Consider the following 27,183-nt stretch of genomic DNA (forward strand, 5'->3'; position numbering starts at 1 on the left):
GACATCATATTTCTGTTCGTAGCATTCTAACTTCAAGTAGGGATGTCACTACACATAGGTGAGTCATAAATAACAAGATACATAGACAGCTAGCTAGCTAAATAGATAATAACATAGATAAGTAGTTGGCTAAACAATGGTTCAAGACTAAGTACTTGCTGATTCGTAATATATTTCTGCAAATTCATATACAAAATGTGTCCAGAGTATCCAGTTACTTTTAACTTGTGTAAACTTTGGCACTTGGTACCAAGTGAGAATATTATCTAGGATTTTGGCATAAACATTTAAAATAACCAATCATCAATCTTGAGCTCTAGTAATATGCTCTTTTTTTAGGGTACCACTTTCCCTCAACACCACAGCAATAAAAATTTCCCCTTAGAATGAACATAGCAGAAATGACCACAGTCAATGCTCAGAGGAGAGGGAAAGGGGAACTCAGAGCTTTCCTTGGCAGTATCATGGCCTATCTCTATGTATATGTCTCTGGAGATACAATTCAACTAGTGAGGGGACGCAACTGGAAAGTAGTAAGCTCAGAGGCATTCTTCAGAAAAGTCTAGGGGAGGCCGGGCGCAGTGGCTCACGCCTGTAAGCCCAGCACTTTGGGAGGCCGAGCTGGGCAGATCACCTGAGGTCAGGAGTTCGACACCAACATGGTGGAACCCCATCTCTATTAAAAATACAAAAATTAGCTAGGTATGGTGGTGGGCGCCTACAGTTCCAGCTACTCAGGAGGCTCACTTGAACCTGGGAGGCAGAAGTTGCAGTAAACCAAGATTGCATCACTACACTCCAGCCTGGGCAACAGAGCGAGACTCCATTAAGGACGGGACGGGACAGGGACGGGGACAGGACGGGACGGGAAGGGAAGGAAAGTCTAGAGAAAAGAAGAGATGAACCATGGCAGAAAATCAGCATGCTGTCCCGTGTCCCTTCCTGTGCTCTCTACTGGACTACTCTCTCACGCCAGGACTAGAGGCTGCTGGAAAAGCAGATACTGGGAGTGAGGATTTGTTTAAGAAGCAAAGGAACAACTACCCCTCTGTTCTTCCTCTTCTCCCCACCCCTCAACTTTCTTAAGAGGCAGATAACCAAGTGTTCCCTGGGCTCATAATTATTGTTCACAACATATTACTATAAATGCTCATTCACTGCAAAAATACTTTTTCAGTTTCTGCCAAATAAAAGGCCCTGCAATCGATGCTACAGGGCATATGAAAATGAACCCCACATGGTTCCAGCTCTCTGAGAGGTCACAGGGTAGTAAGCCTGGGTATGTGGCGTGGTAACAATAACTGGCAGACATATCACACTCCCTAGAAGCACTACAGGAAATCAGAGGAGAGAAGGGGGAGGAATCAGTGAAGCCTCTAGGGTAGGTGGTTTCGGATCTGCATCTTCAAGATGGAAGCCAGCAAGCACTCCAGGTAGAGGGAATACCATGAGCACAATGCAGGTGCACAAAGTACGAGAATGTGTTCAGTGAATGATGAGAAGTCCAGGTGGGCCAGAGAAGAGCACGCTTGAGGAAAGTAGTATGAGATAAAGCTGGAATGGCAGGTAAATATTTTGTGATATATCTAATATTTTTGTGTAGTAGAAAGAACACTGGACCAGGAGTCAGAAGACCTGGGTTCTCCTGCTTTTGCCACTGTCTGGCTGTGGAAGCATGAACAAATCACTTTCTGCACACTGTCACCGTTCTTATCTGTAAAGTTTCCAGTTCTTACAGGTCTGAGTTGTACCTAGAAGAGCTTAAAGATCCAATCTTCCATGGACCCCAATGACAAGTAAGAATAGAGGTTTTCATTACTCACAATTCTCTGATGAGAAAAATCAAGACCCGAGATAAAGCTTTGCAGGCATCTCACCTGAAGTCATCCCCATCGCTGAGGGCTTCATCCTTTATAACCTTGAGGTTTTCAGATTTAACAGTCACCTTGGCCACTTTCTTTTTTGCTGGACCACCTGCTGAACCCCCAGGATCACTGCAGCCTCTCTTCCTCTTTCCTTGTGAAACTCTGGAGACAAGGCTCTTCTTTGGGGGTTTCTCATCTTCAAAGGCATCTAGGTGACCATACAGAACATGAGGTGAGGGGTGGAAGGAAAGATGGAGGCAGAGCAGCTTATGGGCAAGGGCATGAAAAGGCTCTATAATCTGTCTCCAAACCCGATCTCCATCACCTGTTCACCATCCCGTCTGGTCAGCAACCAGCTCTCAGCCTCTACCCACCTGCGGCTAGTCTATGTTTATAGTAAAAACCATTCTCCTTTATCAGCACTTTACTTCTCCTATGACTACAGAAAATACCACAGGAGTCAAATAAGACCTAACTTCCAGATCTTAAATGTCAGCCAGGAAAATACAACATCCTGGAAAGGAAAATACAATACGATTCCTGCCAAGAAAATACAACATCCATTAATTAGCACCCTATTTATTTATCATCTGCCAAGACTAATTGTTTGTCTTAGGGATAATGCACTCCTCTTAAATAAAATGTTAAGTACATAAACATTTCCAAGTTTTACCACAACATCATTACTATTAATCTACATTTCTGCCAACCTTCAAGACCAAACTGCTCAAAACACATACTGCTCTGAAACCTTTCCAATGTAACCCAAATGGCACTCGTATACCAACCACCTCAGCAAACTTACAGTTGGAAAAAGACAGCAATAATTCAAAAGTATTTTCTTAAAATAATTATTTTTTGTTAAAGGGAAATAAAAAATGCATAAGCTGCTGGTTTTAGTCAAATTGGGGTATCTAAAATTATGGTTTATTTACATATAATAATTATATTAATAGATTAGTTTTAATAAATAACAATATGGCAGGGAAGGATAGTTTTCTATTTTGCAAATATATTCACACAAATGATCTTGAACCCGAAATAAATCCTCTTTTGTCTTTGCATGACTCTGCTTCAATTAATTTTAGAAAATAAAAATACTTTTTATTGAGGTTCCATAAGGGATTGCAACGTTAACCTAAAATATAAAATTATTTAATAATTCAGTCTTTTCATTGTTTGCCTTGCTGACTCTCTGGATAGGTATTTATATTCCACAAGAATATAAATTTTTGCATGAGGGAAAAAAGACTCTCCCTCTGATCTAGATGAAATCATTATTAAATGTTAATAAAATTCATATCAAAGGAGCATTTCTTTTAATGCTAGATAAATCACTGATTCCGTTGTTTCTTTAAATGTTTTATAAAAAAGGAATTTATGTATTCCCATTTTTAAACATTTTAGTGGAAACCAAAAAATAAGGAAAAATTTTGAAGTGCAAACTATTTCAAAATTAATTTTTTCAAATCTGAGAACAGACTGCCGATTCCAAGGCCAGACGCTGCATAAAGCTTAAGATTTGACAGTTTGAGGAGGGTGCCCTAAAATTAAGATTTCGGGATCTTACAATGGTATTTAGCCCTCTAATAGGCAAAGATGCGAAATACTTCACTTTCTACTAATCTAAAAAAAATGCAGGTAGGAGGATACTTCAGAGGCATCACAAACTTTTCTGGTTGGTTAAAAAGCATAGCTTTTATTTCTGTGTTTGAAGAGAAAGGTAGAGGAGTTAAAAAGGAAAGGGGGGAAAAAGGAAACACAAAACTCTGAATCAAAAGGATGTTCATAGTATTCAAAAGCACCTAACAATAATCTGAACATACAACGATGAGATAATTGTTAAGTAACTTAGGGCAGAGCCACACAACAAAATATAATTGAGTCATCCTTTAAGATAAAGAAAAACGATAGATGATGTAATGTTAATCATGCAAAGTTGATTTTACAGCATGCTTTCTGCTATGTAAAAAACAGACTAGAAGGAAACAGACCATTATTTCATGGTGGCTATTTCTGGATGGCAGAAATATGGGTGACTTTCTATTCTTTGCTATTCTTTGGTCCCTAAGCACCTAGAGACTCTTTTCCAGGACTCTCCAAAATCTTGAGTGATCTAATACGCCTAACCAGCCTCCTCGAGCTCAGCGTTCTTTCAGTAGGGCAGGAATTACCACTGTGGTCTGCTTGCCCATCTACTGGGATGTAATAAGAACACCAGAGTAAACCTTCTAGCAGCAACTCACAGCACTCAGAATAAAATTCCAACTCCTTAGCTTGGTATCCAAGCTCAGGCCCCTGCCCACTTCTCCTACCCAGCCCCTCACTCACTGTGTCCAGCCAACTGGCCAAGTTCATTCCCTCCTAAGAGTGTTTAAACACTGTCCTCTCTGCCTAGAACTCTTTTCCCCAGAACTTCCTATGAATGGCTCAAAATTACACTAACTGCCTCAAAATGCCATCTCCTTACAAAGGCCTTCCCTGACACTGATTCCCATTTAGCTGCCCCTTCCCAGCCCCATTTAAGTTTGAGGGTTTTTTTTTTTCCCCATCTATAGAAGCATTTTCTGCTATGTACCCAAGTAAGTTTTATCACAGCAGTCTTAACACAGGGTGATAGCTCTTACCATTATGTGAATCTGTTTTTTTTTTAACTTGTTATCTGTTCTACTTACCCCTCCCCACAGATTATAATCATGAGAGCAGGTGCCTCACCTGTCTTGTTCACCACTATTATCCTAGTACCTGGAACAGTGCCTGAAAATAGTAGGCGCTCAATAAACAGCTGTTGAAGGAGTTAACGGATTATCACCGAAGGTGTTAACATAGAGAAGAAATGCAAAGAAACCAGAGGTGCTTTAGTAACACAAAGGAAATCATGTGGAAGCCTGTTTTCTTTTTTCCTATTTGTCGAAAGCAGCCAAGTATCACCTTCATTTGCATGTACAGGGGTGCTGTTAAAACCTACACTATTACAGTGTTAGAAACTACACTGACAGTCACCAAATTATTGTCACCTGCAGCCCAAACCACACTTGCTAAGTCTATGCTTCCCCAACAAACCACCAAACCACAACAAAAGTTGTAACTCTGCAGATTGGAAGCTGCCTTGGGAACTGACTGCTAGCTCCTCTGGCTAGCAGAGTAAACTTGGGTGCACCCTTACCTCCATTTAGGCTGAATGACACCAGCTAGCCCAACTAATTACCTAACATGGGTAAAGCTAAAGCTCTTGGCTTTATATGCTATCCCACTGAAAACTTACAGCCACCCTGCAAGGCAGTTATTATAGTTCATAGAAGAAGTTGAGAAGGGCTAAAATACTTGTCCAAAATAATTCACCCAAGTGCATATAACTAAGAATTGAAGCTCTACCAAGCTGGAACCCAGGTGAAGTGTTGAGCTGGGAGGAATGCAGGTAGCATTTCCATCAGATTACAACAATTTTTAATTGCCATATATGCAAATTACATTCTGACTAGAATACCAGCCCCTTTTTTGCGACCCCTTGCTAAAATAGCAACCATCCTTTAAATCACAGATCAAACAACTTCAGAAAGCGTTCCCCGATCATGCTAGTCAAACTTGATTAATCCTTTGGAAGCTACAAAGCCTTGTACCTTCTTCCACAGTATTTAGCACACTCTGCCTTGCATGTCTTACATGCAAATGTCATGTCAACACTACTCTATGATCCTCCAAGATACGCTTATCTCCCATGTCACCTCATTCATGTGCAGCACATAGTACTCAAAATATGTTTTTTGAATGAACGAGTAAATGAATAAAATGGAACTCAAAATACTACATATGAGGTAAATCACCTTCTAAGTTTAGGAATTATTACCATTTGACTATTTTCTAATGGATGATGAACTTATAATCGGTATAGAAACACAGAATCGAGTGTGATAGCCTTTGTTGGTTACCTAATCTACCCAGTTATTTCAGGAGACCCAGAAATTCCTTCTACAGCCTGCATTTTGCAATTATTTAAAATATTTATTGGCCAGGCACAGTGGCTCATGCCTATAATCCCAGCACTTTGGCAGGCCGAGGCGAATGGATCACCTGAGGTTAGGAGTTAGAGACCAGACTGGCCAACATGGCGAAACCCCATCTCTCCTAAAATACAAAAATTAGCCGGGCATGGTGGCAGTCACCTGTAATACCAGCTACTCAGGAGGCTGAGGCAGGAGAATCGCTTGAACCTGGGAGGCAGAGGTCATGCCATTGCACTCCAGCCTCAGCGACAGAGTGAGACTCCATCTCGAAAAAAATAAAAAATAAAAAATATTTATTTAGCACTTAGCCCTACCAATCGACGGGCCCCGCATCCACAGATTCAACCAACCACAGATGAATATATTTCGGGAAAAAGAAAACCCACAAATTTTAAAACTATAGTATGACAACTATTTCCATAGCATCTACATTGTATTAGATATTACAAGTGATCTAGAGATGATTTAAAGTATGTCGGAGTATGCGCATAGGTTACATGGAAACACTAGGCCATTTGATACAAGGTACTTGAGCATCACAGGTTTTAGTATCCACGGGGTATCTGGGAAGGACTACCTTAGTTTGCTCAAGGAATGTCTGACTTGAGATTTGAAGAAATCAGCCCTGGCAAAAGCCATGGTGGGGGGTCACTCTAGGCCGAAGGAATATCAAAGGAAAAGGCTCAAGAAATAACTTGGCATATTTGAGGAAGAGAAAGGAGGCCAATGAGGAGGGTATCTGGCAAGGAAACAAGTGGTAGGAGAAACAGGAGAGGTAGCAAGAGCCAAAACACGTAGCATCTTGCAGGCCAGGATAAGACAACTGGATTTTAAACTAAGAGCAATGGAAAACCAAGGAGAGTTTAAAGCAGGAGCATGGCATGATTTTTTTTTTTTTTTTTAAAGATTATTTGCGTTGCTGGATGTAGAGCTGGGAGGCCAGTCAAGAGGAAACTGCAGTCACTCAACTGAAAGGTGATGGTGACTTGGACGGGTTGTGGCCATGGAAATGAAGAGAAGTGGACAAATTTGAAATACAGTCTGAGGCTGAACTGACTGGACTTGCTGACGGGACTGGATGTGTGCACATAAGAAAAAGGTGGACTTTGTTTTATAACAAGTATTGGGACTGGAAAAACGGAGGAAAGCATAGATTTGAAGGGGAAGACCATGAGCTCTGCACTGTCCACGACAAATGTAAGAAGCCTATCCAATATCCACGAGGGGAAGTCAGGTGGGATCCCACTGTGGAACTCTGGGCGAGACTCAGCTGAAGTTATCATTCGGGAGTCAGCACACTGCATCACTCTACGTCCTGGTCCGTCCGTCCGTTTTCCTGGGACACAAATAACTGCCTTCTCCGCGTTCAACCCTGAACATCTGCGCTGTATCCTCTGGACAACGGGGAGCGGGAAAGAAGCTACGCAGGAGCTTGGGTCGGGCGAGGCTCACGGGAAGCCGCTCTGGGTGCAGAGGACAAAGGCGCAGGGACAGCGGGGAGGGCCGGCCGCGGCCTGCCGTGCTGCCCCCACTGCGCGGAACGCGCGCAGCAACCTCCACCCGGCCTCCGCGTCTGGACTCCCGCCGCCCCTGCCTCTGGGCCTCCTCCGCCCACCGGCAGAGTCTCCCGCGAAGCCCGCTGTGCCACGCTCTCACCCTCCTCCTCCTCACGCCGGGTCTTGCTCTTGGCCTTGGACTTCTGGCTGCGCGTTTCGCGTCCCCGCGGCTCCCCGCCGGCCGCGCGCTTCCGAGCCATATTGCTTGTCGGGGAAAAATCCACTTCGCGAGTGACGCACCAGGCCGCGATGCGTTAGAACGCAGGCCCCGCCCCGAGGCGGGCGCGCCTGGCCACGCCCCTTCGTTGGAGGCCTAGTCACGCCCCCAAAGGAAGCTCCGCCCCATACCCGTGGCCACTAAAAAACCGCGGGAAGCAGGCAAGAGCACAGCAGGTTTCTATTTCCGGTGTATTGTAGCATCACGTTTCCGGAGCTCGGCGTTGCTCTTGTGTTCTCGCGAGAGGCGGGAAAGGGCGCAGGGTTTGAAACATGGCGGACGATGTAGACCAGGTGAGTGAATTTTAAGGCGGTGGCTCGGCGCCGCTTCTTGTACTAAACTGCTTTTTCCAAACGCAGGAAAAATGGCCAGTCGCGCCTCTTCTTTCCGAGTCACACGGCCTAATCCGCCCCATCCTTTCCGTAAACACCCCTGTCCGAATTTTGCTGCAGGCCCTGAGGTCTTTTCCGTTAGAAGGCCACCTGATGACTATTCATCACACTCTTCGCTTTGTTTTTTTAAATCTGTAAATTATTATGCGTGCCTACCTCACGGAGCTGTCAGGATTCCAATAGAAAGCCAGATAATAAAGTTAGGAGTTGTTATTACTGAGCACAACAATTATTTACTCATTCAGCAGAGAGAGTGAACATCAGCTTTGTATGGTTAGACACTGTTCTAAGAGCCAGGGACACTGACATCGATATATAAGTGATCCTTGCCATGACTTGGAGCTTATATTCGCGAGGAGAACAGATAAATATAAATATGTAAGATTTATAGGAACTGTGATGTGCTATGAAGGAAACAAGGAACTGGTATGCAGAATAACAGATGGTCCTAGAAGCTTTTTCACCTGGTCTTTTTCTTCCTCAAATATCTTTGGAGATCATGCTACAACTTAAACTTTCTACTGAAATCTCACCTCCTCAGAGAGGACTTCTGCCCAAATAGCACTCCCCCTACTCTGCTTACCCTGCCTCATTTTTCTTCATAGAACGTTATTTTTTCATATTAAATGTATGCATCTTTGTTTAATGTGTATCTCTCCTGACTAGAATGTAAGTGCCATAACAGTAGGCATTTTGTTTTGTTCATTCCTTTGTCCTTGGGGTTTGGAACAGTGCTGGAAATACTCAACAAATATTTGAGTGAATGAGTTAGATGATCAGAGGAGGCCTCTTTTAAAAGCCAATGTATAAAGCTACAGGATGAAAAAGAACAGAAAGTGGGCATCCCAGACAGAGGCTTAGGTAGCAGTAGAGCTCTGTCATGTGCATATTCTTACAGTATTATAATTATTCATATGCCTATCCACATTAGAATGAGCTCCTTGAGGGTGGAGATTGTGACTTCTGTATCATTGTAATCTAACAGTTGGTTATCTGATCCTTTAACAAACACCTGTTGAACTGAGGGACATAGGGACCAGTTGAGTTAGGTTATTTTTTTTCTCTCATCCGGCCTTTTGAATCTTTAGCGCCTGTTACAAATTCAGTTACCTTCCTCCACTGGCCTTGTGTACTTAATAAAGAAGCTCTCCTTGAATCATCTAACTCTTTAATGGCTGCAACCCTCCCTTCCATGTGGGTGACCCCAAGTCATCCTAGCCCTGACCTCTAAAACCAGTGTTTCCAGCAGTTCTTTAATAATATAATATTAGTAGGAATCTTTTCTTTTCTTTTTTTTTTTTGGATGGAGTCTCACTCTATCGCCCAGGCTGGAGTGCAGTGGCGTGATCTCAGTTCACTGCAACCTCTGCCTCCTGGTTCAAGCGATTCTCCTGTCTCAGCCTCCCAAGTAGCTGGGACTACAGGCACGTGCCAGCACGCCTGGCTAATTTTTGTATTTTTAGTAGAGACGGGGTTCACCATGTTGGCCAGGCTGGTCTCAAACTCCTAACCTCAGGTGATCTGCCTTTCTCAGCCTCCCAAAGTGCTGGAATTCAGGCCTGAGCCACTACGCCCAGCCAAAAGGAACCGTTTCTAAGTATTAATATTTTCTGCTTTCCTGGCACTGTTTTAAATGCATTAACTAGTTTCATCCTCATAAGAATCCAGAAGGAAGGTTGTGGCTTTCTCAATTACAAATGAAGAATCTGAGAATTACAGATGGCATGATTTTTAATCTCAGTTCATAAGTGTCAGGTCACAGCCAGGAGTTGAACCCAGACTGCCTGACTCCAAAGTCAGTGCTTGCTTGCTTGTTGGCACCATCTTGGCTCACTGCAACCTCCACCTCCCAGGCTCAGGCAATCCTTCCACCTCAGCCTCGGAGTAGCTGGGACTACAGGCACATGCCACCATGCCCGGCTAAGCCAGTGCTTTGAACCAGTGTTCTATTCTGGCTACTAAATATTCATCTTACTGGCCAGTTGGCAGCCTAACCTCAACCTGTGCTGAATTCATAATCTTCCCATAAACCTACACCTCTACTTGGCATTCTGACTAGTATATGGTAGGCATTAAGTGAGTGTTTTTCCTATGATTACGTAATATTTGAGATAAAGCTAAAGTTCCTAAGACCCTATACCCTGAAATCGGGTCAGGCAGTTTGGATTTTGAGGGAACAAAGTATAGTCATGATTATTTTGCTGTGTAACTCCTTCTTATGTATGCGTGTTTTAATCTACATTTATATAGCACATACTATGTGAAAAGTTCTGTTGTAAGCCTTCATATATGTCACTTAAGCCTCATAAAAACAGTATTAGGTAGACACTATTATCTCCATTTTACAGATTAGGAGACTGAGGCAGAAAAAGGTTAAATAACTTGCACATGGTCATACAGCATAGCAGTGATTTAAGCACTACTTTATCTCTAGTACTGTATTACTAAACCTGTTTCTGTTATCAGCAACAAACTACCAACACTGTAGAGGAGCCCCTGGATCTTATCAGGCTCAGCCTAGATGAGCGAATTTATGTGAAGATGAGAAATGACCGAGAGCTTCGAGGCAGATTACATGTGAGTAAATTTATCAAGTTACCTTGAAATCAGATTCCTTCCCACCCCCACTCCCTTGAAATGTAAAACCTGTCCAGAGTGAAAAGGTATTTTGAAGGAAGAGAGGGTAGTGGAAAATCACCCATGTTTCCATAAGCCAGATGAAGCTGCATGTATTCACATTTTTAATATTTTTTCTTTTAATAGAAATATGTTTATTATAGAACATTTTTATTCCCTTCATTTTTCCCTTCTGTTTATTTGTAAATAACATTTATTTGTCCTCCATTCTTAAATGTTTTTTAAACTTAAAACACAAATATGTGTTTTATTATGAAAAGTTAAACAGCACAAAAATATATAGAGTAAAAAGTGAAATCCCATTTCCTCTACTGGTAACCACTATTAAAAATTGGATTATCTTGGCCGGGTGCAGTGGCTCATCCCTGTAATCTCAGCACTTTGGGAGGCTGGGGCAGGAGGATCACTTGAGGCCAGGAGTTCCCTGTGTTGCCCGCCTAGGCAATATAGAGAGATCCTGTCTCTACAAAAAATAAAAATTAAAAAATTAAAAATTGGGTTACTGTTTCTGTATGTTTACACACATACATTCATATATGTACATATGCACATACTTGCACTATGTACACCCTACCTCTACAAAACATGGATCCTGCTATACACGTTTTTCAGCATCTTTTTTTTTTCACTTAATCTTTCTTCGAGATTATTGATCATTAGTGCATTTAATTCTCATTTGTTCTCTTTAATGACTACCTAGGATTCTGTATATGATAGTGATCGATTTTTTTTTCATTTCTTGCTACAAATAGTTACATAAATACTTGCAGTAAGCATTTTTTTTACATATTTATTTGTGCATATCTGCAAAATAACTGTAGAATTGGTCCCTTGAAGTAATCCCATTTGTTCATAGAGTACCCTCAAGGTTTTGCCTCTCCTTAATGACTTGTTGCTTTCCTAAGTGTGTTGTTTTTAGTGTTCCTACTTTACCCTAAAGTGATTAAAAATAGCTAACATTTATTGAGCATTAGTTGTAGACCAGCTACTATTATTCTAAGCATTTTGTGTGTGATATCTGATTTAATCTTTATAACAACCCTGTGATGATACATACTAATTATTCCTGCTTTGCACTGTAGGAAGCTCAGGCTCAGAAAGGTACAGTCACTTGCCAGTAAAGGGAGAGCTAGAATTTGAATCTAGATTGTCTGACCTGAGCCCCACTCTTAAGTACTGTGGTTCCACCTTCCACAAAACCTAACGATAAAGAACCTCTGGGCTTGGAAAGGAAATAGGGACCCAGGGAGACAATCTACAGTTGGCCTTAAAGGAAGAGAGACTCCAGGAAAGGAATAGTGGTAACTTCGGGAATACAAATGGAATTGAGCTTAATTACTTAAGTCTGTGGCCCTTGGAGGCTTCTTCAGTTCCCTGTGTAAACTTGATGGTCTGTATCCTAAATGGCCCCAACTTTCTGTTTGTTTTGTGCCCCTCAGTTATGCATTTTTGCTCTTGTTAGCGTGCCCTGCTTAAAGCAGTTCCCCACGTGGCTGACAAGTGACTTTTATTTTGATGTGAGCAGGTGAACCATGTAACACGTTGTTAGAAGTAAACTTGAGTTCTGAACAAAGTCCCAGCTTTAAAGTGCACCTTTTAGTAAAATGAATGAACTTTGGAGCTTGGATTGAATATCTTAGCTGCAACATTTATTGATTGAGCCCACAGGTGCATTTAAGTTTTGGATAGGTTAGAAATGGGCAGGGTGTTGCTCTACTTACTTTCTCTCTGCAACATGTAGTCTACCGTGTGCCTTTAGAAGACTGCAATGCCATCATGTTACCAGTAAACAAAGGATTTTATCTTCTTTACTGTATTTTTCTTGTCACATTGTTATAGGTGAATTTGAAGGATGTCTACTGATAAATGATGAAGATGGATCTGCTGTTTTTCATAATTAAATATTATAAATGATGTGACTGCCTTAGATAACAAGTGGGGTGGAGACTTTAAAAATAATTTCAAGTGATTTTGAGTAAATTTATTTTTGGCCATATGAGCAGTTTTATATTTTTATCAGGTCAATTAAGTAATCATTTGAAATGACTTGTAAAGAAACAGTGTATTAGTACAGTAGGATTACTTTTTATTTGCATGTAAAAGTTTGTGATGTACGTATCAAATGCCTTAGTTGTAATTGAGCAATTTGCATATTGTTAAGCCTTGATCATTTTCATAATTTGATTATTAAATTTCTTGGTTCTTTACCCTCCCACTTGAGGCTTATGATCAACATTTAAATATGATCTTGGGAGACGTGGAAGAAACTGTGACTACTATAGAAATTGATGAAGAAACATATGAAGAGATATATAAAGTAAGTCATGCAATTCTATTCATTGCTTTGCAAATATCACCTGTTCTCTTTCAAACAGCTTAACTCATATTTATGGGAAGCGCATCATGTTTTGACACCTACTTATGGACTCAATAGAGCACAGCAATTAAATGCAGGGATTCTGGCATCTGACAGACGTTGTTGCCAGTACTGGCCTGACCACTTCCTACTTGGGCTACCTTGGGCAAGGGAATTAAGTTAGCCGATTTCTCATTGGTAAGCAGGAATACTACCACTTATCTCATAGGGTTCCCAGATTCAGTGAGATACAACAATGCAAGGTGGCTATGTATAGTAGTGTGTAACAGTAATAGTGGACAGTGTTCTTTCATTTTCTATGGATTTGATCTGTTAATACTTAATTTATTAGAAACTGAAACTGAAAAAGTTTTTAAATATTTATTCATTAAAAAAAACCTGGCTGGGCATCGTGGCTCACACCTGTAATCCCAGCACTTTGGGAGGCCAAGGCAGATGGATTACCTGAGGTCAGGAGTTTGAGACCAGCCTCACCAACATGGTGAAGCCCCATCTTTACTGAAAATACAAAAAATTAGCCAGGTGTGGTGGCATATGCCTGTAATCCCAGCTACTTACTTGGGAGGCTGAGGCAGGAGAACTGTTTGAATCCTGGAGGCAGAGGTTGCAGTGAGCTGAGATTGTGCCATTGCACTCCAGCCTGGTCAACAAGAGTGAAGCTCTGTCTCAAAAAAAAAAAAAAGCCAGGCACGGTGGCTCACACCTGTAATCCCAGCGCTTTGAGAGGCCAAAGCGTGTGGATCACCTGAGGTCAGGAGTTCAAGACCAGCTTGGCCAACATGGCAAAACCCTGTCTCTACTAAAAATACAAAAACTTAGCTAGGTGTGGTGGCATATGCCTGTAATCCCCCCTACTTGGGAAGCTGAGGCAGGAGAACTGCTTGAACCCTGGAGGTGGAGATTGCAGTGAGCTGAGATTGTGCCATTGCACTCCAGCCTGGTCAACAAGAGTGAAACTCCATCTCAAAAAAAAAGTCCGGGCACGGTGGCTCACACCTGTAATCCCAGCACTTTTGAGAGGCCAAAGCGTGTGGATCACCTGAGTTCAGGAGTTTGAGACCAGCCTGGCCAACATGGCAAAACCCTGTCTCTACTAAAAACACAAAAAATCAGCCGGCCGTGGCGGCAGGCACCTGCAATCCCAGCAATTCGGGAGGCTGAGGCAGCAGAATCACTTGAATCCGGGAGGTAGAGGTTGCGGTAAGCTGAGATCGTGCTACTGTACTCCAACCTGGGGGACAGAGACTCTCTCAGAACAAAACCAAAACACCTATCACATGTTACTGTAACATTTTTATGAACAATAAATATTTTCTAAAACAAAATGTTTAATGAGGAATGTCTTTGTTTTACGTTTTTGCAAATCTCTTTAATGCTTGGCTTAATCAATGACAGCTAGAAGATTCTTATATCTTTTTTCTGCATTAAATGTATCATGAGATGTTGTTGTAAATGAAGCAAATCTGACCACACAGATAAGTAGTTGGAAAGGAAGAAGTATGTTTTGTGGATGTTCCACCTTTGATACTACACCCAAACTGAACAAGTGGTAGTCAGTCAAGGGTTATTTGCAGTCTGGAATCTGAAACGATAACAGTAAACTTTTTGTACTCTTGTTAGGTGAAAATTCATTAATCTGCCTTGCACTTCAAATGGATCTTTTACTCATGCATGATTTGGTTATATCAGGCACTGGTTCTTTAGAAAATAGTTCACTGAGCTATGCAGATTCATTTTATTTGTTCAATGTTTAAAAAAAATCACATTTATTAGTATCACCAATGATCTTGTCAGAAAGGTCTTTTTTTTTTTTTTTTCTTTTTTCTAGGACAGAGTCTCCCTGCGTCACCCAGGCTGGAGTGCAATGGCGATCTCAGCTCACTGCAGCCTTCGCCTCCCGGGTTCAAGCAATTCTTGTGCCTCAGCCTCCCAAGTAGCTGGGATTATAGGCATGTGCCACCACGCACAGCTAATTTTTGTGTTTTTAGTAAAGACAGGGTTTCACCATGTTGGCCAGGCTGGTCTTGAACTCCTGGCCTCCCAAAGTGCTGGGATTACAGGTGTGAGCCACTGTGCCAGGCCATAGCAGAGAGATCTTTAAGATTTGGGAAGCCAGTTTCTGAGCCTGCCAGGGCATACTGGTTAAAATGTGGGCTCAGAGTACAAGACTACATGGATTCAAATCTTGACTCCCTTGCTTACCACCTTTTTAATTGGGCCAGCTCACCTACCCTGTCTGTGAATGTGTTTCCTTGTCTGTAAACTGGGAATAATAATAGGACCCACTTCATATAACCGTAGAGGATTCATTGAGGGCTACATGAAAAGCCTTCAGATTAGTGACAGGCACATTGTAACTGTTAAACTGTTAGCCTTCATTGGATTTTGTAGTTCTCCTTTATGCTGGCATTCCTCCTCTCTGACCACACCTGACTCCTTTGCTAGTGTTCTTTCTCCTAAGTGTAAACATTTCACATTTTTTTCTGTTTTTTACTTATTTATTTATGTATTTTTGCTGGCTTATTTCTCCAAGAAAGAATAGTATTTTTTAAAATCTGCATTTTTTTTCCCTTTAGGAATTTCATTTAGTAACTATTGTTTGGTGGTTGTTACTCTTTTCTTAACATGGACACAATCATAAGTACCAATTCTAAGATGCACTTTTTCTTAAATTTTAGCATCTCAGAAATCTGATTGCATCTTACAGGTGATGTGATAAAAGAATTGTGTCATAATTTAATTGGCAAAATTTTTCCTTTTTCGGTTCAACTAAGCTTACAAATGATATCTTAAATGTGATAAAATATGGACTATGCAGCTTTAATATTCTGCTTTATTCATGTAACATTATTAACATAAGAATTTTACCATGGGAGTAGACTCTTCATAAGCATTTTAATGCTCTTGACTTGAATTCTGCTTGTGACAGAAATGAGTCTTCAACTGTGGTGTCTATTCTTACAGAGAAGGGAACACTGCCACTTACTCCATGTTTGCAGTGAACCAACAGCAAGGTCCACCTCTGTCATCCCTAGTAGTCTGCTCCAAGTGCGGTTCCTCCTGAAACTGTTTGAAGGTGCTATGTGTCTGTGCACATGTGCATTTCTCTGGGTGGAGTGTCTATAACAGTCTCAGTAGTTACTGACCTCCATTAAGATTAATTGCTGCCTTTACTACTGGGACTAGTTAGCTCCTGAACGCTGTGTGCTGGCGTGCATGTGATCTCTCTTGTGCCTAGAATTGCAGCTGCAGAACAGTCAGCCAAGTCTGTTAAGTTAATGAGTTTTTTTCACATTGCCATGATGTATTGGGTAAAACATTTAAAATGGAATCTTTGGATGACTGAGAATACTTCAGTGTGTAAATGTGTATTAACAATAGACTTAGAAAGGAAAGACAGTGATATTATGGAGAGTGTCTGCATCTGGTTCAGTGCCATGGAGACTAACTACTTCACTGTCCTGTGCACTCTTGTTACTCATCTCCAAGATGGGAAACCAAGATGGGAAACCAGACTAAATGGTTTCTTACCTTGACCGATTTTACATGTTGCTCTCTCTCTCGTCTATTGAAATAACTAATGAACATCAACGTTATCACCAAAACAGTATGGGGGACCCATAAACCATAGGGTTGTTGGGTTTTTTTCCACCTATAACTTACATAATTGACTTCTAAATAATTAATTTGACTGCTGACTTATAAATGGGAAGATGGAAAGCAGTCAGTCTTACTCTTCTGATTCTCGGTCCTCCATAATTGGAGTTTCCATTTTACAGATTGTGAACAGTCTGTGTTATTTGACCCAGCCTACTTTTTCGGCTGTCCATCATGTGTACTACCTTCCTTCACCAAACACCTCATAGTTTGGTTCACCAGACAGTTTCTCTTGGGGACGTTGCACCCTTTTGTAACTGAGCCCTCTGCTCCCTCTGCTTGCCTGAAGGTCTTCTACAGCATCAGATGGCTCTTCTAGACCTTTCTGTAGAGTAGCACTGTAATAATAGAACTATCTGCAGTAGTGAAAATTTCTATCTAAGCTGTCATTACAGGAGCTGTGAGCCACATGTGGCTATTTGGCACTTAATGTGGGTGCTGGTGTGACTAAGGAACTGAACATTTAATTTTATTTAATTTTAATTTAATGAGCCATCTTTGACTAGTGGCACTTGTATTAGAGCAGCTCTAGACCTGCTCCCTTATACAGAGCTAACTCTTTATGGTCCATGCTGAGACCACATGGTCCATATCACCCTATAGTACTTAACACATATTTCTTTTCTTACTCATTTTAAGTTGCTTCCATTTTAATTTAACTTTTTGAATGGATGCTAGACTCACACAGTCTTAAAATCACAAAATGCAGAAAGGAACACAGTGTAGTAAAAAGTCTTCCACCCCATCCTCTGTTCATCATCTTTACACCCCACCCCCAGACATAAGCACTGTTACTGGTTTCTTGAGAATCTTCTCATGTATTTATGCATATGCTAATGAATGTTAATTCTCCCTTCCCCTGTTTTTTTATCTCAGTGCTCTTTCCCTTTCATACATAGCTTCCTTGTGCTTTCATTTTTAGCTTTATGGTACTTCATTGTATAGATGTACCATAATTTAACTGTTTTCCTATTGATGGACAGATAGCCTTTTCCAGTATTTTGCTAATTAAACCTATTCTGCTGTAAATAATTTTATCTTTTTTTTTTTTTTTAATTATACTTTAAGTTCTGGGTTACATGTGCATAACATGCAGTTTTGTAACATGGGTATACACGTGCCCTGGTGGTTTGCTGCACCCATCAACCCGTCACCTACATTAGGTATTTCTCCTAATGTTATCCCTCCCCTAGCCTCCCAGCTCCCGACAGGCCCTGGTGTGTGATGTTCCCCTCCCTGTGTCCATGTGTTCTCATCGTTCAACTTCCTCTTATGAGTGAGAACATGGGGTGTTTGGTTTTCTGATCTTGTGATATTTTGCTGAGAATGATGGTTTCCAGCTTCATCCATATCCCTGCAAAGGACATGAACTCCTTCTTTTTTATACCTGCACAGTATTCCATGATGTATATGTGCCACATTTTCTTAATCCAGTCTATCATTGATGGACATTTGGGTTGGTTCCAAGTCTTTGCTATTGTGAATAGTGCTGCAATAAACATACATGTTTATGTGTCTTTATAGTAGCATGATTTACAATCCTTTGGGTATATGCCCAGTAAAGGGATGCCTGGGTCAAATTTTATTTCCAGTTCTAGATCCTTGAGGAATCGCCACACTGTCTTCCACAGTGGTTGAACTAATTTATGCTCCCACCAACAGTGTAAAAGCATCCTAATTTTTCCACAACCTCTCTAGCATCTGTTGTTTCCTGACTTTTTAATGATCACCATTCTAACTGGCATGAGATAGTATCTCATTGTGGCTTTGATTTGCATTTCTCTATTGACCAGTGATGACGAGCATTTTTTCATATGTCTTTTGACTGCATAAATGTCTTCTTTTAAGAAGTGTCTCTTCATATCCTTTGCCCATTTTTTGATGGGGTTGTTTTTTTCTTGTAAATTTGTTTAAGTTCTTTGTAGATTCTGGATATTAGCCTTTTGTCAGATGGATAGATTGCAAAAATTTTCTCCCATTCTGTAGGTTGCCTGTTCACTCTGATGATAGTTTCTTTTGCTATGCAGAAGCTCTTTAGTTTAGTTAGATCCCATTTGTCAATTTTGGCTTTTGTGGCCATTGCTTTTGGTGTTTTAGACATGAAGTCTTTGCCCATGCCTGTGTCCTGAATGGTATTGCCCACGTTTTCTTCTAGGATTTTTATGGTCCTAGGTCTTACATGTAAGTCTTTGATCCATCTTGAGTTGATTTTTATAAAAAGTTTAAGGAAGCGATCCAGTTTCAGTTTTCTGCATATGGCTAGCCAGTTTTCCCAACACCGTTTATTAAATAGGGAATCTTTTCCCTATTTCTTGTGTCAGATCTTTGTGTCAAAGATCAGGTGGTTGTAGCTGTGTGGTGTTATTTCTGAGGCCTCCGTTTTGTTCCATTGGTCTATATATCTGTTTTGGTACCAGTACCATGCTGTTTTGGTTACTGTAGCCTTGTAATATAGTTTGAAGTCAGGTAGTGTGATGCCTCCAGCTTTGTTCTTCTTGCCCAGGATTGCCCTGGCTATGCAGGCTCTTTTTGGTTCCATATGAAGTTTAAAGTATTTTTTTTCAATTCGGTGAAGAAAGTCAGTGGTAGGTTGATGGGGTTAGCATTGAATCTATAAATTACTTTGGGCAGTGTGGCCATTTTCATAATATTGATTCTTCCTATCCATGATCATAGGATCTTTTTCCATTTATTTGTGTCCTCTCTGATTTCCTTGAGCAGTGGTTTGTAGTTCTCCTTGAAGAGGTCCTTCACATCCCGTGTAAGTTGTATTCCTAGGTATTTTATTCTCTTAGTAGCAATTGTGAATGGGAGTTCACTCATGATTTGGCTCTTTATTTGTCTGTTATTTGTGTATAGGAATGCTTGTGATTTTTACACGTTGATTTTGTATCCTGAGGTTGCGTATCAGCTTAAGGAGGTTTTGGACTGCGACGATGGGGTTTTCTAAATATACAATCATGTCATCTGCAAACAGAGACAATTTGACTTCCTCTTTTCCTATTTGAATACCCTTTATTGCTTTCTCATGCCTGATTGCCCTGGCCAGAACTTCCAATACTATGTTGAATAGGAATGGTGAGAGAGGGCATCCCTCTTTTGTGCTGGTTTTCAGAGGGAATGTTTCCAGTTTTTGCCCATTCAGTATGATATTGGCTGTAGGTTTGTCATAAATAGCTCTTATTATTTTGAGATATGTTTCATCGATACCTAGTTTATTAGAGTTTGTAGCATGAAGAGGTGTTGAATTTTGTTGAAGGCCTTTTCTGCATCTATTGAGATAATCATGTGGTTTTTGTGACTGGTTCTATTTATGTGATGGGTTATATTTATTGATTTGCATATGCTGAACCAGCCTTGCATCCCAGGGATTAAGCTCACTTGATCGTGGTGGATCAGCTTTTTGATGTGTTGCTGGATTCAGTTTGCCAGTATTTTATTGAGGATTTTCGCACCAATGTTCATCAGGGATATTGGCCTGAAATTTTCTTTTTTGTGTGTGTGTCTCTGCCAGGCTTTGGTATCAGGATGATGCAGGCCTCATAAAATGAGTTATGGAGGATTCCCTCTTTTTCTATTGTTTGGAATAGTTTCAGAAGGAATGGTACCAGCTTCTCTTTGTACCTATGATAGAATCCGGCTGTGAATCTGTCTGGTCCTGGACTTTTTTTGGTTGGTAGGCTATTAATTACTGCCTCAATTTCAGAACTTGTTATTGGTCTATTCAGGGATTCAACTTCTTCCTGGTTTAGACTTGGGAGGGTGTAAGTGTCCAGGACTTTATCCATTTCTTCAAGATTTTCTAGTTTATTTGCATAGAGATGCTTATAGTCTTCTCTGATTGTAGTTTGTACTTCTGTGGGATCAGTGGTGATATCCCCTATATCATTTTTTATTGCATCTATTTGATTCTTCTCTCTTTTCTTCTTTATTAGACTGGCTAGCGGTCTATTTTGTTGATTCTTTTTTTTTAAACCCTCCTGAATTCATTGATTATTTTTTCAGGGTTGTTCATGTCTCTGTCTCATTCAGTTCTGCTCTGATCTTAGTTATTTCATGTCTTCTAGCTTTTGATTTGTTTGCTGTTGCTTCTCTAGTTCTTTTAATTTTGATGTTAGGGTGTCAATTTTAGATATTTCCTGCTTTCTCTTGTGAGCATTTAGTGCTATAAGTTTCCTTCTAAACACTGCTTTAAATGTGTCCCAGAGATTGTGGTACGTCGTGTCTTCGTTCTCGTTGGTTTCAAAGAACATCTTTATTTCTGCCTTCTTTTCGTTGTTTACCCAGTAGTCATTCGGGAGCAGGTTGTTCAGTTTCCATGTATTTGTGGTTTTGAGTGAGTTTCTTAATCCTGAGTTCTAATTTGATTGCACTGTGGTCTGAGAGATTGTTAAGATTTCCTTTCTTTTGCATTTGCTGAGGAGTGTTTTACTTCCAATTATGTGGTCAATTTTAGAATAAGTGCAATGAGGGGCAGAGAAGAATGTATATTCTGTTGATTTGGGGTGGAGAGTTCTGTAGAGGTCTATTAGGTCGGCTTGGTCCAGAGCTGAGTTCAAGTCCTGAATATCGTTGTTAATTTTCTGTCTCGTTGATCTATCTAATATTGACAGTGGGGTGTTAAAGTCTCCCACTATTATTGTGTGAGAGTCTAAGTCTCTTTGTAGGTCTCTAAGAACTTGTTTTATGAATCTGGGTGCTCCTGTATTGGGTGCATATATATTTAGGATAGTTAGCTCTTCTTGCTGCATTGTTCCCTTTACCATTATGTAATGCCCCTCTTTGTCTCTTTTGATCTTTGTTGGTTTAAAGTCTGTTTTATCAGAGATTAGAATTGCAACTCCTGCTTTTTTTGCTTTACATTTGCTTGGTAAATATTCCTCCATCCCTTTATTTTGTGCGTATGTGTGTCTTTGCATGTGAGATGGGTCTCCTGAATACAGCACACTGATGGGTCTTGACTATCCAATTTGCCAGTCTGTTTCTTTTAATTGGAGCATTTAGCCCATTTATTTTTAAGGTTAATACTGTTATGTGTGAATTTGATCCTGTCATTATGATACTAGCTGGTTGTTTTGCCCGTTAGTTAATGTAGTTTCTTCATAATGTCCATGTTCTTTACAATGTAGTATGTTTTTGCAGTGGCTGGTACTGGTTGTTCCTTTCCATGTTTAGTGCTTCTTTCAGAGCTCTTATAAGGCAGGCCTGGTGGTGACAAAATCCCGCAGCATTTGCGTATCTGTAAAGGATTTTATTTCTCCTTCACTTATGAAGCTTAGTTTGGCTGGATATGAAATTCTGGGTTGAAAATTCTTTTCTTCAAGAACATTGAATGTTGGCCCCCACTCCCCTCCCTTCTGGCTTGTAGGGTTTCCGTAGAGAGATCCGCTGTTAGTCTGATGGGCTTCCCTTTGTGAGTAACCCAACCTTTCTCTCTGGCTGCCCTTAACGTTTTTTCCTTCATTTCAACCTTGGTGAATCTGACGATTATGTGTCTTGGGGTTGCTCTTCTTGAGGAGCGTCTTTGTGGTGGTCTGTATATTTCCTGAATTTTAATGTTGGCCTGTCTTACTAGGTTGGGGAAGTTCTCCTGGATAATATCCTGAAAAGTGTTTTCCAACTTGGTTCCATTCTCTCTGTCACTTTCAGGTACACCAATCAAATGTAGATTTGTTCTTTTCACATAGTCTCATATTTCTTGGAGGCTTGTTTGTTCCTTTTTATTCTTTTTTCTGTAATATTGTCTTCTCTCTTTATTTCATTAAGTTGATCTTCAATCACTGATGTGCTTTCTTCCACTTGATCGATTCAGCTATTGATACTTGTTTATTCTTCACGAAGTTCTCGTGCTATGTTTTTCAGCTCCATCAGGCCATTTATGTTCTTCTCTATTTTAGTTAGCAATTTGACTAACCTTTTTTCAAGGTTCTTCGATTCCTTGCATTGAGTTATAACATGCTCGTTTAGCTCGGAGGTGTTGATTGTTACCCACCTTCTGAAGCCTACTTCTGTCAGTTAGTCAGACTCATTCTCTGTCCAGCTTTGTTCCCTTGCTGGCGAGGAGTTGTGATCCTTTGGAGGAAGAGAGGCGTTCTTGTTTTTGGAATTTTCAGCCTTTTTGTGCTGGTTTTTCCCCATCTTTGTGGATTTATCTACCTTTTGTCTTTGATATTGGTGACTTTCGGATGGGGTCTTTTGGTGGACGTGCTAATTCTTTCTGTTTGTTTGTTTCCTTCTAACAGTCAGGCCCCTCTGCGGCCAGTCTGCTGGAGTTTTCTGACCCTGTTTGCCTGAGTATCACCAGCGGAGGCTGCAGAGCAGCAAAGACTGCTGCCCGTTCTTTCCTCTGGAAGCTTCAACCCAGAGGGACACCTGCCAGATGCCAACCAGAGCTCTCCTGTGTGAGGTGTCTGTTGGCCCCAACTGGGAGTCGTCTCCCAGTCAGTATACATGGGGGTCAGGGACCCACTTGAGGAGGCAGACTGACCCTTAGCAGAGCTCGAATGCTGTGCTGGGAGGTCTGCTGCTCTCTTCAGAGCCATCAGGCAGGGACGTTTAAGTCTGCTATAAGCTCCTGACTGGGGCTGCTGCCTTTTTTACAGAGATAGCCTGTCCAGAGAGGAGAAATCTCAATTTTATCCTTTTCTTAATGTGAGAGTATACCTGCAGAATAAATTCATACTTTCTCTCTTTTTATTTCTGGAATGGGGATTCTAGGAGGACAGTCCATGTTTTATTCATCTCCCTGTGTCTAATGCCTATCATAGTACCTGACACATAATGGGCACTGCAAATGTTTGTATGAGTGGACTTCAGATTTCATTGCAGGTTGACTCTAAGTTTTAAACAGAGGATTCTGTTTCATTGCAAGGACTGCAGATCCAAGCCTTGTCACCTATCGGACACACATGAACACTTAAAAAAAAATTTCTGGGTGAAATTCATCACCAGTACTAGAACATTTAATACTTTTCTCTGATACTGAGTTTATAGCATCCTTTTCTCTTTTTTTTCTTTTTTTTTTCTTTTAACCTAGAGCACTTAAGTTTACACACTGAACTCCTTGTACTAGAGTCCCCTTCTTTCTCAGGAATTATTTATCTGTAGCCAGATCTCCTGCCTGGGTGTTATGACCAGACAGCCCAGGGGAGAGTCCTCACACATGGGTTGTTGAAAGTATACTGTTGTGGGCATATTAGTTTGTGTTGGCTAGACTATGGTAACAGGTACCCCCTAAACATGTACTGGCTCAGCAGACTCACAGATGTGCAGTGGCTCTGCACTGCTGGAGTTTGTTTCTCAATGACATAATTATTCTAGGTAGGTTTCCTCCACGCAGTCGTTCAGGAACCCAGACTCCTTGTGTCTTGTGGCTCCTCCAACCCCTAAGTCTTTTGTCATTGTTTCACATCCAGCCAGCGGGAGCAAAAAGGAGTGGAGGAGTGTACATGAGAAGTTTATGAATCAGCCTGGAAGTACTACACCTCTTAAATTTTTTAGGATAGAGCTCAGTAATATGACCCTACCCAACTGTAAGGGAGCCTGGGAAATACAGTAGAATTGTGTGCCTAGGAAGAAAGAAGGAATTTTTATGAACAGCTAGCAGTTTCTGCCATAGTCTGCCCCCGTGGCAACCAGTGTCTATATATCCCTGTGAGCAAAGGGCTTTAAAAAAAAAAATTCTTTATGGAAAAATGACCATGGGTTAACTTACCAGTTCATTTTCCCTAGAAACAGATAAAATTGGAATATCAGCTGTGTTAATAAAAAATATTGCTGTATTTTAAAAAGAGGCCCCTGGTTTGTAAACTGCATCTGAACTGAGAGAACTGTGAATGAGCTCTGAATACTGTTAGGAGCCCATAGCGATGGTTTTTCCTGAGAGCATCGCAACCCTTGTAGTGGAGTGTGCCCCCTCCTTGGTGACTATGAAGCCACATTTATGGAACTGTTATAAAAGATACTGGTTCTGGTGTGGAGCTTGGGGCAGTTAAGCCAGGATGGCTCCTGCACCTACCTGCTAACTAAGAAGTCATTTGGGTAGCTAGATAAGAATCCTTGGAATGCTGTAAAGACTTCTGCTGAGACACTTGCCGCTGCCCAGCGGGCATGTGCTGTGTTTCCTTTGTATAAAGCTGTGTGCCCTTGGCTGTCTTGAGCTTTGTCAGTTTGAGGGCCAAGTTGCTGCAGAGATCAACGATAGTGGGTGTTGCAGAATCCTGCTTCCCAAATGGAACACATCTCTACCCCAAAGGATGCAAGCAGGATATCCAGCTCAGGGTGCAGGACTGCCACGTGACTTTCAATTCTCTGTCAGACTACATGTGGTCACTTGGACAGACACCCATACCCCAAAGAAGATGAATAATTTACCCCTCCCACATTCATGATAAACACAGCAGGGACAGGATATCCACCACAAAAACGCTCTTTCAGAGAAGGAAGAAATGAGAAACATAAGACAGTTACTGGTCCCTAACAGTGATGAATCCCACTGGGAGGGCATGAATGCTCCCTGTCCTGGTAGCAGCAGAAATCCCCCGATTAGATGAAATATGTCCCATCCGGTGTTTGGAACTTATACTAAATTTAATTGTGCGTCCTACATCTTGATTTGCACAATATGGCAACCCTAAATGGGGTCTGCAGAGCTTTCAGGGCCAACTTCTATTTCGCTGGAAGACTCAAGGAGTCAAAGGTTTTTTGTTTTTTGTTTTTGTTTTTGTTTTTTGGCCAGGCTGATGGTTTCTTTGGCAATGCAATTTCTTTAAAAACTTGGAACATAGGTTTCTGAACTGTTTACATCCAAACAATTCAAAGGGCCAGTAACCTGTCTAAGCTCTTCCCTAGGCATAGTTTATAGGACTGCTTTATTTCTTCAGTTTCTCACCCCTGTTCTGCTTTCTGAAATTGATGTTGACTACCTTGAGGCCATTTGCTACAAAAGTTTGGGTGGAAAGACAACACCTTTAATCTGATCTTTGCCTCAGAGCTGAGTTTGTTTACCTGGGGAATTTTACTGGGCCTTGTTTCTCAAAGCCTTTTTTCATACTTACTTCTGTAACTTGTGGTCTAAAAGTCAGTGGGTTTTCTAACCCTGTGAATCCTGTTTCTTTTCATCTCTGCTTGAAAGCCAACTAGTTCTTGCCAGAGCTTTTCTGTTTTTTTCTACTGCCCTGCTAAATGCATTAGGCTAACAGCAACACCTACTAACATTTGGCTTTTCCAGCCTCTTCTCCCAGAGCTCGTAAGTTTAGGAGCCCCTTGGGCTACATTCCAAGTTTTATCTAATATTTTGCCAAGGCATAATATTAGGATTTCAAACATTCATGTGTTTCTCTACTGCCCAAGACCTGACCACTAAGCTAATGTGTCAAGCCATTCCATATGTGTGACCACAATAGCACACAGAAGTAACACATAATGACTCAGCAAAGTAGAAGTTGATCTCTTGTCCACATGACAGCCCTGGTGGGGTTTAGGTCTGCACAATAGCTTTCTTCCAGGTGGTAAGTCAGGGACCCAGGCTTTGCCTATCAGTGGCTCTGCCATCCCTGAGCTCTCGCCATTATCTTAGTTCATTTAGTGTTAGAGGAACGATCACAGAGGGGCATTCTGGGTCAGTCTGGATATAGTCCTGCCATTTCTGTTTACTTGACATTGGTTAAAGCAATCCGATGGCTACATCTGGTTGCAAGGATGAATAAGAAACATAGTCCAGCTGTGTGCCCAGGAGGAGGAGAGTGAGTTTTAATGGGTAGCTCCAGTCTCTGCCTCGACTGTCGAAAGAAAGCAGTTGATAAATTGGTTCTTGGTGCTACCAAGGTAAGTGATCAGGTTTTTTAATCCAATTTTTTTGTGTCATGATGAATCCATTTTTTAACATTTCTGTCACAAACAATAAGCAGTAATACACAATTGTATAAATATGTTCTGTTTTTTTTTCTTTTCTAGTCAACGAAACGGAATATTCCAATGCTCTTTGTGCGGGGAGATGGCGTTGTCCTGGTTGCCCCTCCATTGAGAGTTGGCTGAAACAAAGAATTTGTCCTGTATGGAAAACAGGAGACTTTGTACAGTGGCCTTTCTAAATGTACAAAACATTCAAAAGAGAAACCTGCATACATTTTGATATTAAGAAATAATTCTGGGGATTCTTCCACGCCTGAAATGAGTTGATTTGCAGATAACTCACAACTTCTTAAGTGAAATGGTATTTTCATTTTTCTTAAGCTCTTCCAATAAATATGACCACCAAGATGCAGAACTCTTTTTCAGGACTTGTTTGCTCCATTATTCTCACAGATATTTTTCTCATTTTTTTTTTCTTTAAATTGGTGTTTCCTCGTAGATTTTTTTCAGTGCCGTCTTCTGTCTTGTAAATGATTTAAGGTGAGCCCACGTCTTACCTTAGCACACATTTGCAGTGCACCTACTGTGTTTCAGGCACCAGGTTTGAGTGCTGGCAACCAGAGTTT

General features: G+C 41.1%; 2 protein-coding genes across 4 annotated transcripts in view; one reads left to right on the forward strand and one right to left on the reverse strand.

The window, feature by feature from the left end:
- Positions 1-7,681, reverse strand: part of LOC105477751 (XPC complex subunit, DNA damage recognition and repair factor) — a 33,531-nt gene extending 25,850 nt beyond the window's left edge. For 2 of the 3 annotated variants that reach the window (XM_011734454.3, XM_071092248.1), the window contains exons 1-2: positions 7,526-7,681; positions 1,878-2,073 (exon numbers count right to left, since the gene is read on the reverse strand). In XM_011734454.3, coding sequence (XP_011732756.2) covers positions 1,878-2,073; positions 7,526-7,625 — 296 coding nt within the window. In that variant the 5' untranslated portion in view covers positions 7,626-7,681. The remainder of the gene's footprint in view (positions 1-1,877; positions 2,074-7,525) is intronic. The other variant, XM_071092249.1, reaches the window with a different exon arrangement.
- Positions 7,682-7,752: 71 nt separating this feature from the next.
- On the forward strand, positions 7,753-26,977 carry LOC105477752 (LSM3 homolog, U6 small nuclear RNA and mRNA degradation associated). Its single transcript, XM_011734455.2, has 4 exons — positions 7,753-7,935; positions 10,501-10,611; positions 12,893-12,988; positions 26,660-26,977. The coding sequence occupies exons 1-4, from the start codon at positions 7,915-7,917 to the stop codon at positions 26,738-26,740; spliced, it is 309 nt and encodes a 102-aa protein (XP_011732757.1). The 5' UTR covers positions 7,753-7,914; the 3' UTR covers positions 26,741-26,977.
- The last annotated feature ends 206 nt before the right edge of the window (positions 26,978-27,183 follow it).

The sequence above is a fragment of the Macaca nemestrina genome, chromosome 2, assembly GCF_043159975.1.
Source record: "Macaca nemestrina isolate mMacNem1 chromosome 2, mMacNem.hap1, whole genome shotgun sequence".
NCBI lineage: Eukaryota > Metazoa > Chordata > Mammalia > Primates > Cercopithecidae > Macaca > Macaca nemestrina.

What these genes read in the sequence shown, in the direction of transcription:
- LOC105477752 (XM_011734455.2), top strand. Translation starts at nt 7,915, where the DNA reads ATGGCGGACGATGTAGACCAG. An exon ending in TGGCGGACGATGTAGACCAG is followed by an intron (nt 7,936 to 10,500) that starts GTGAGTGAATTT and finishes TTCTGTTATCAG; the next exon opens with CAACAAACTACCAACACTGT. An exon ending in CATATGAAGAGATATATAAA is followed by an intron (nt 12,989 to 26,659) that starts GTAAGTCATGCA and finishes TTTCTTTTCTAG; the next exon opens with TCAACGAAACGGAATATTCC.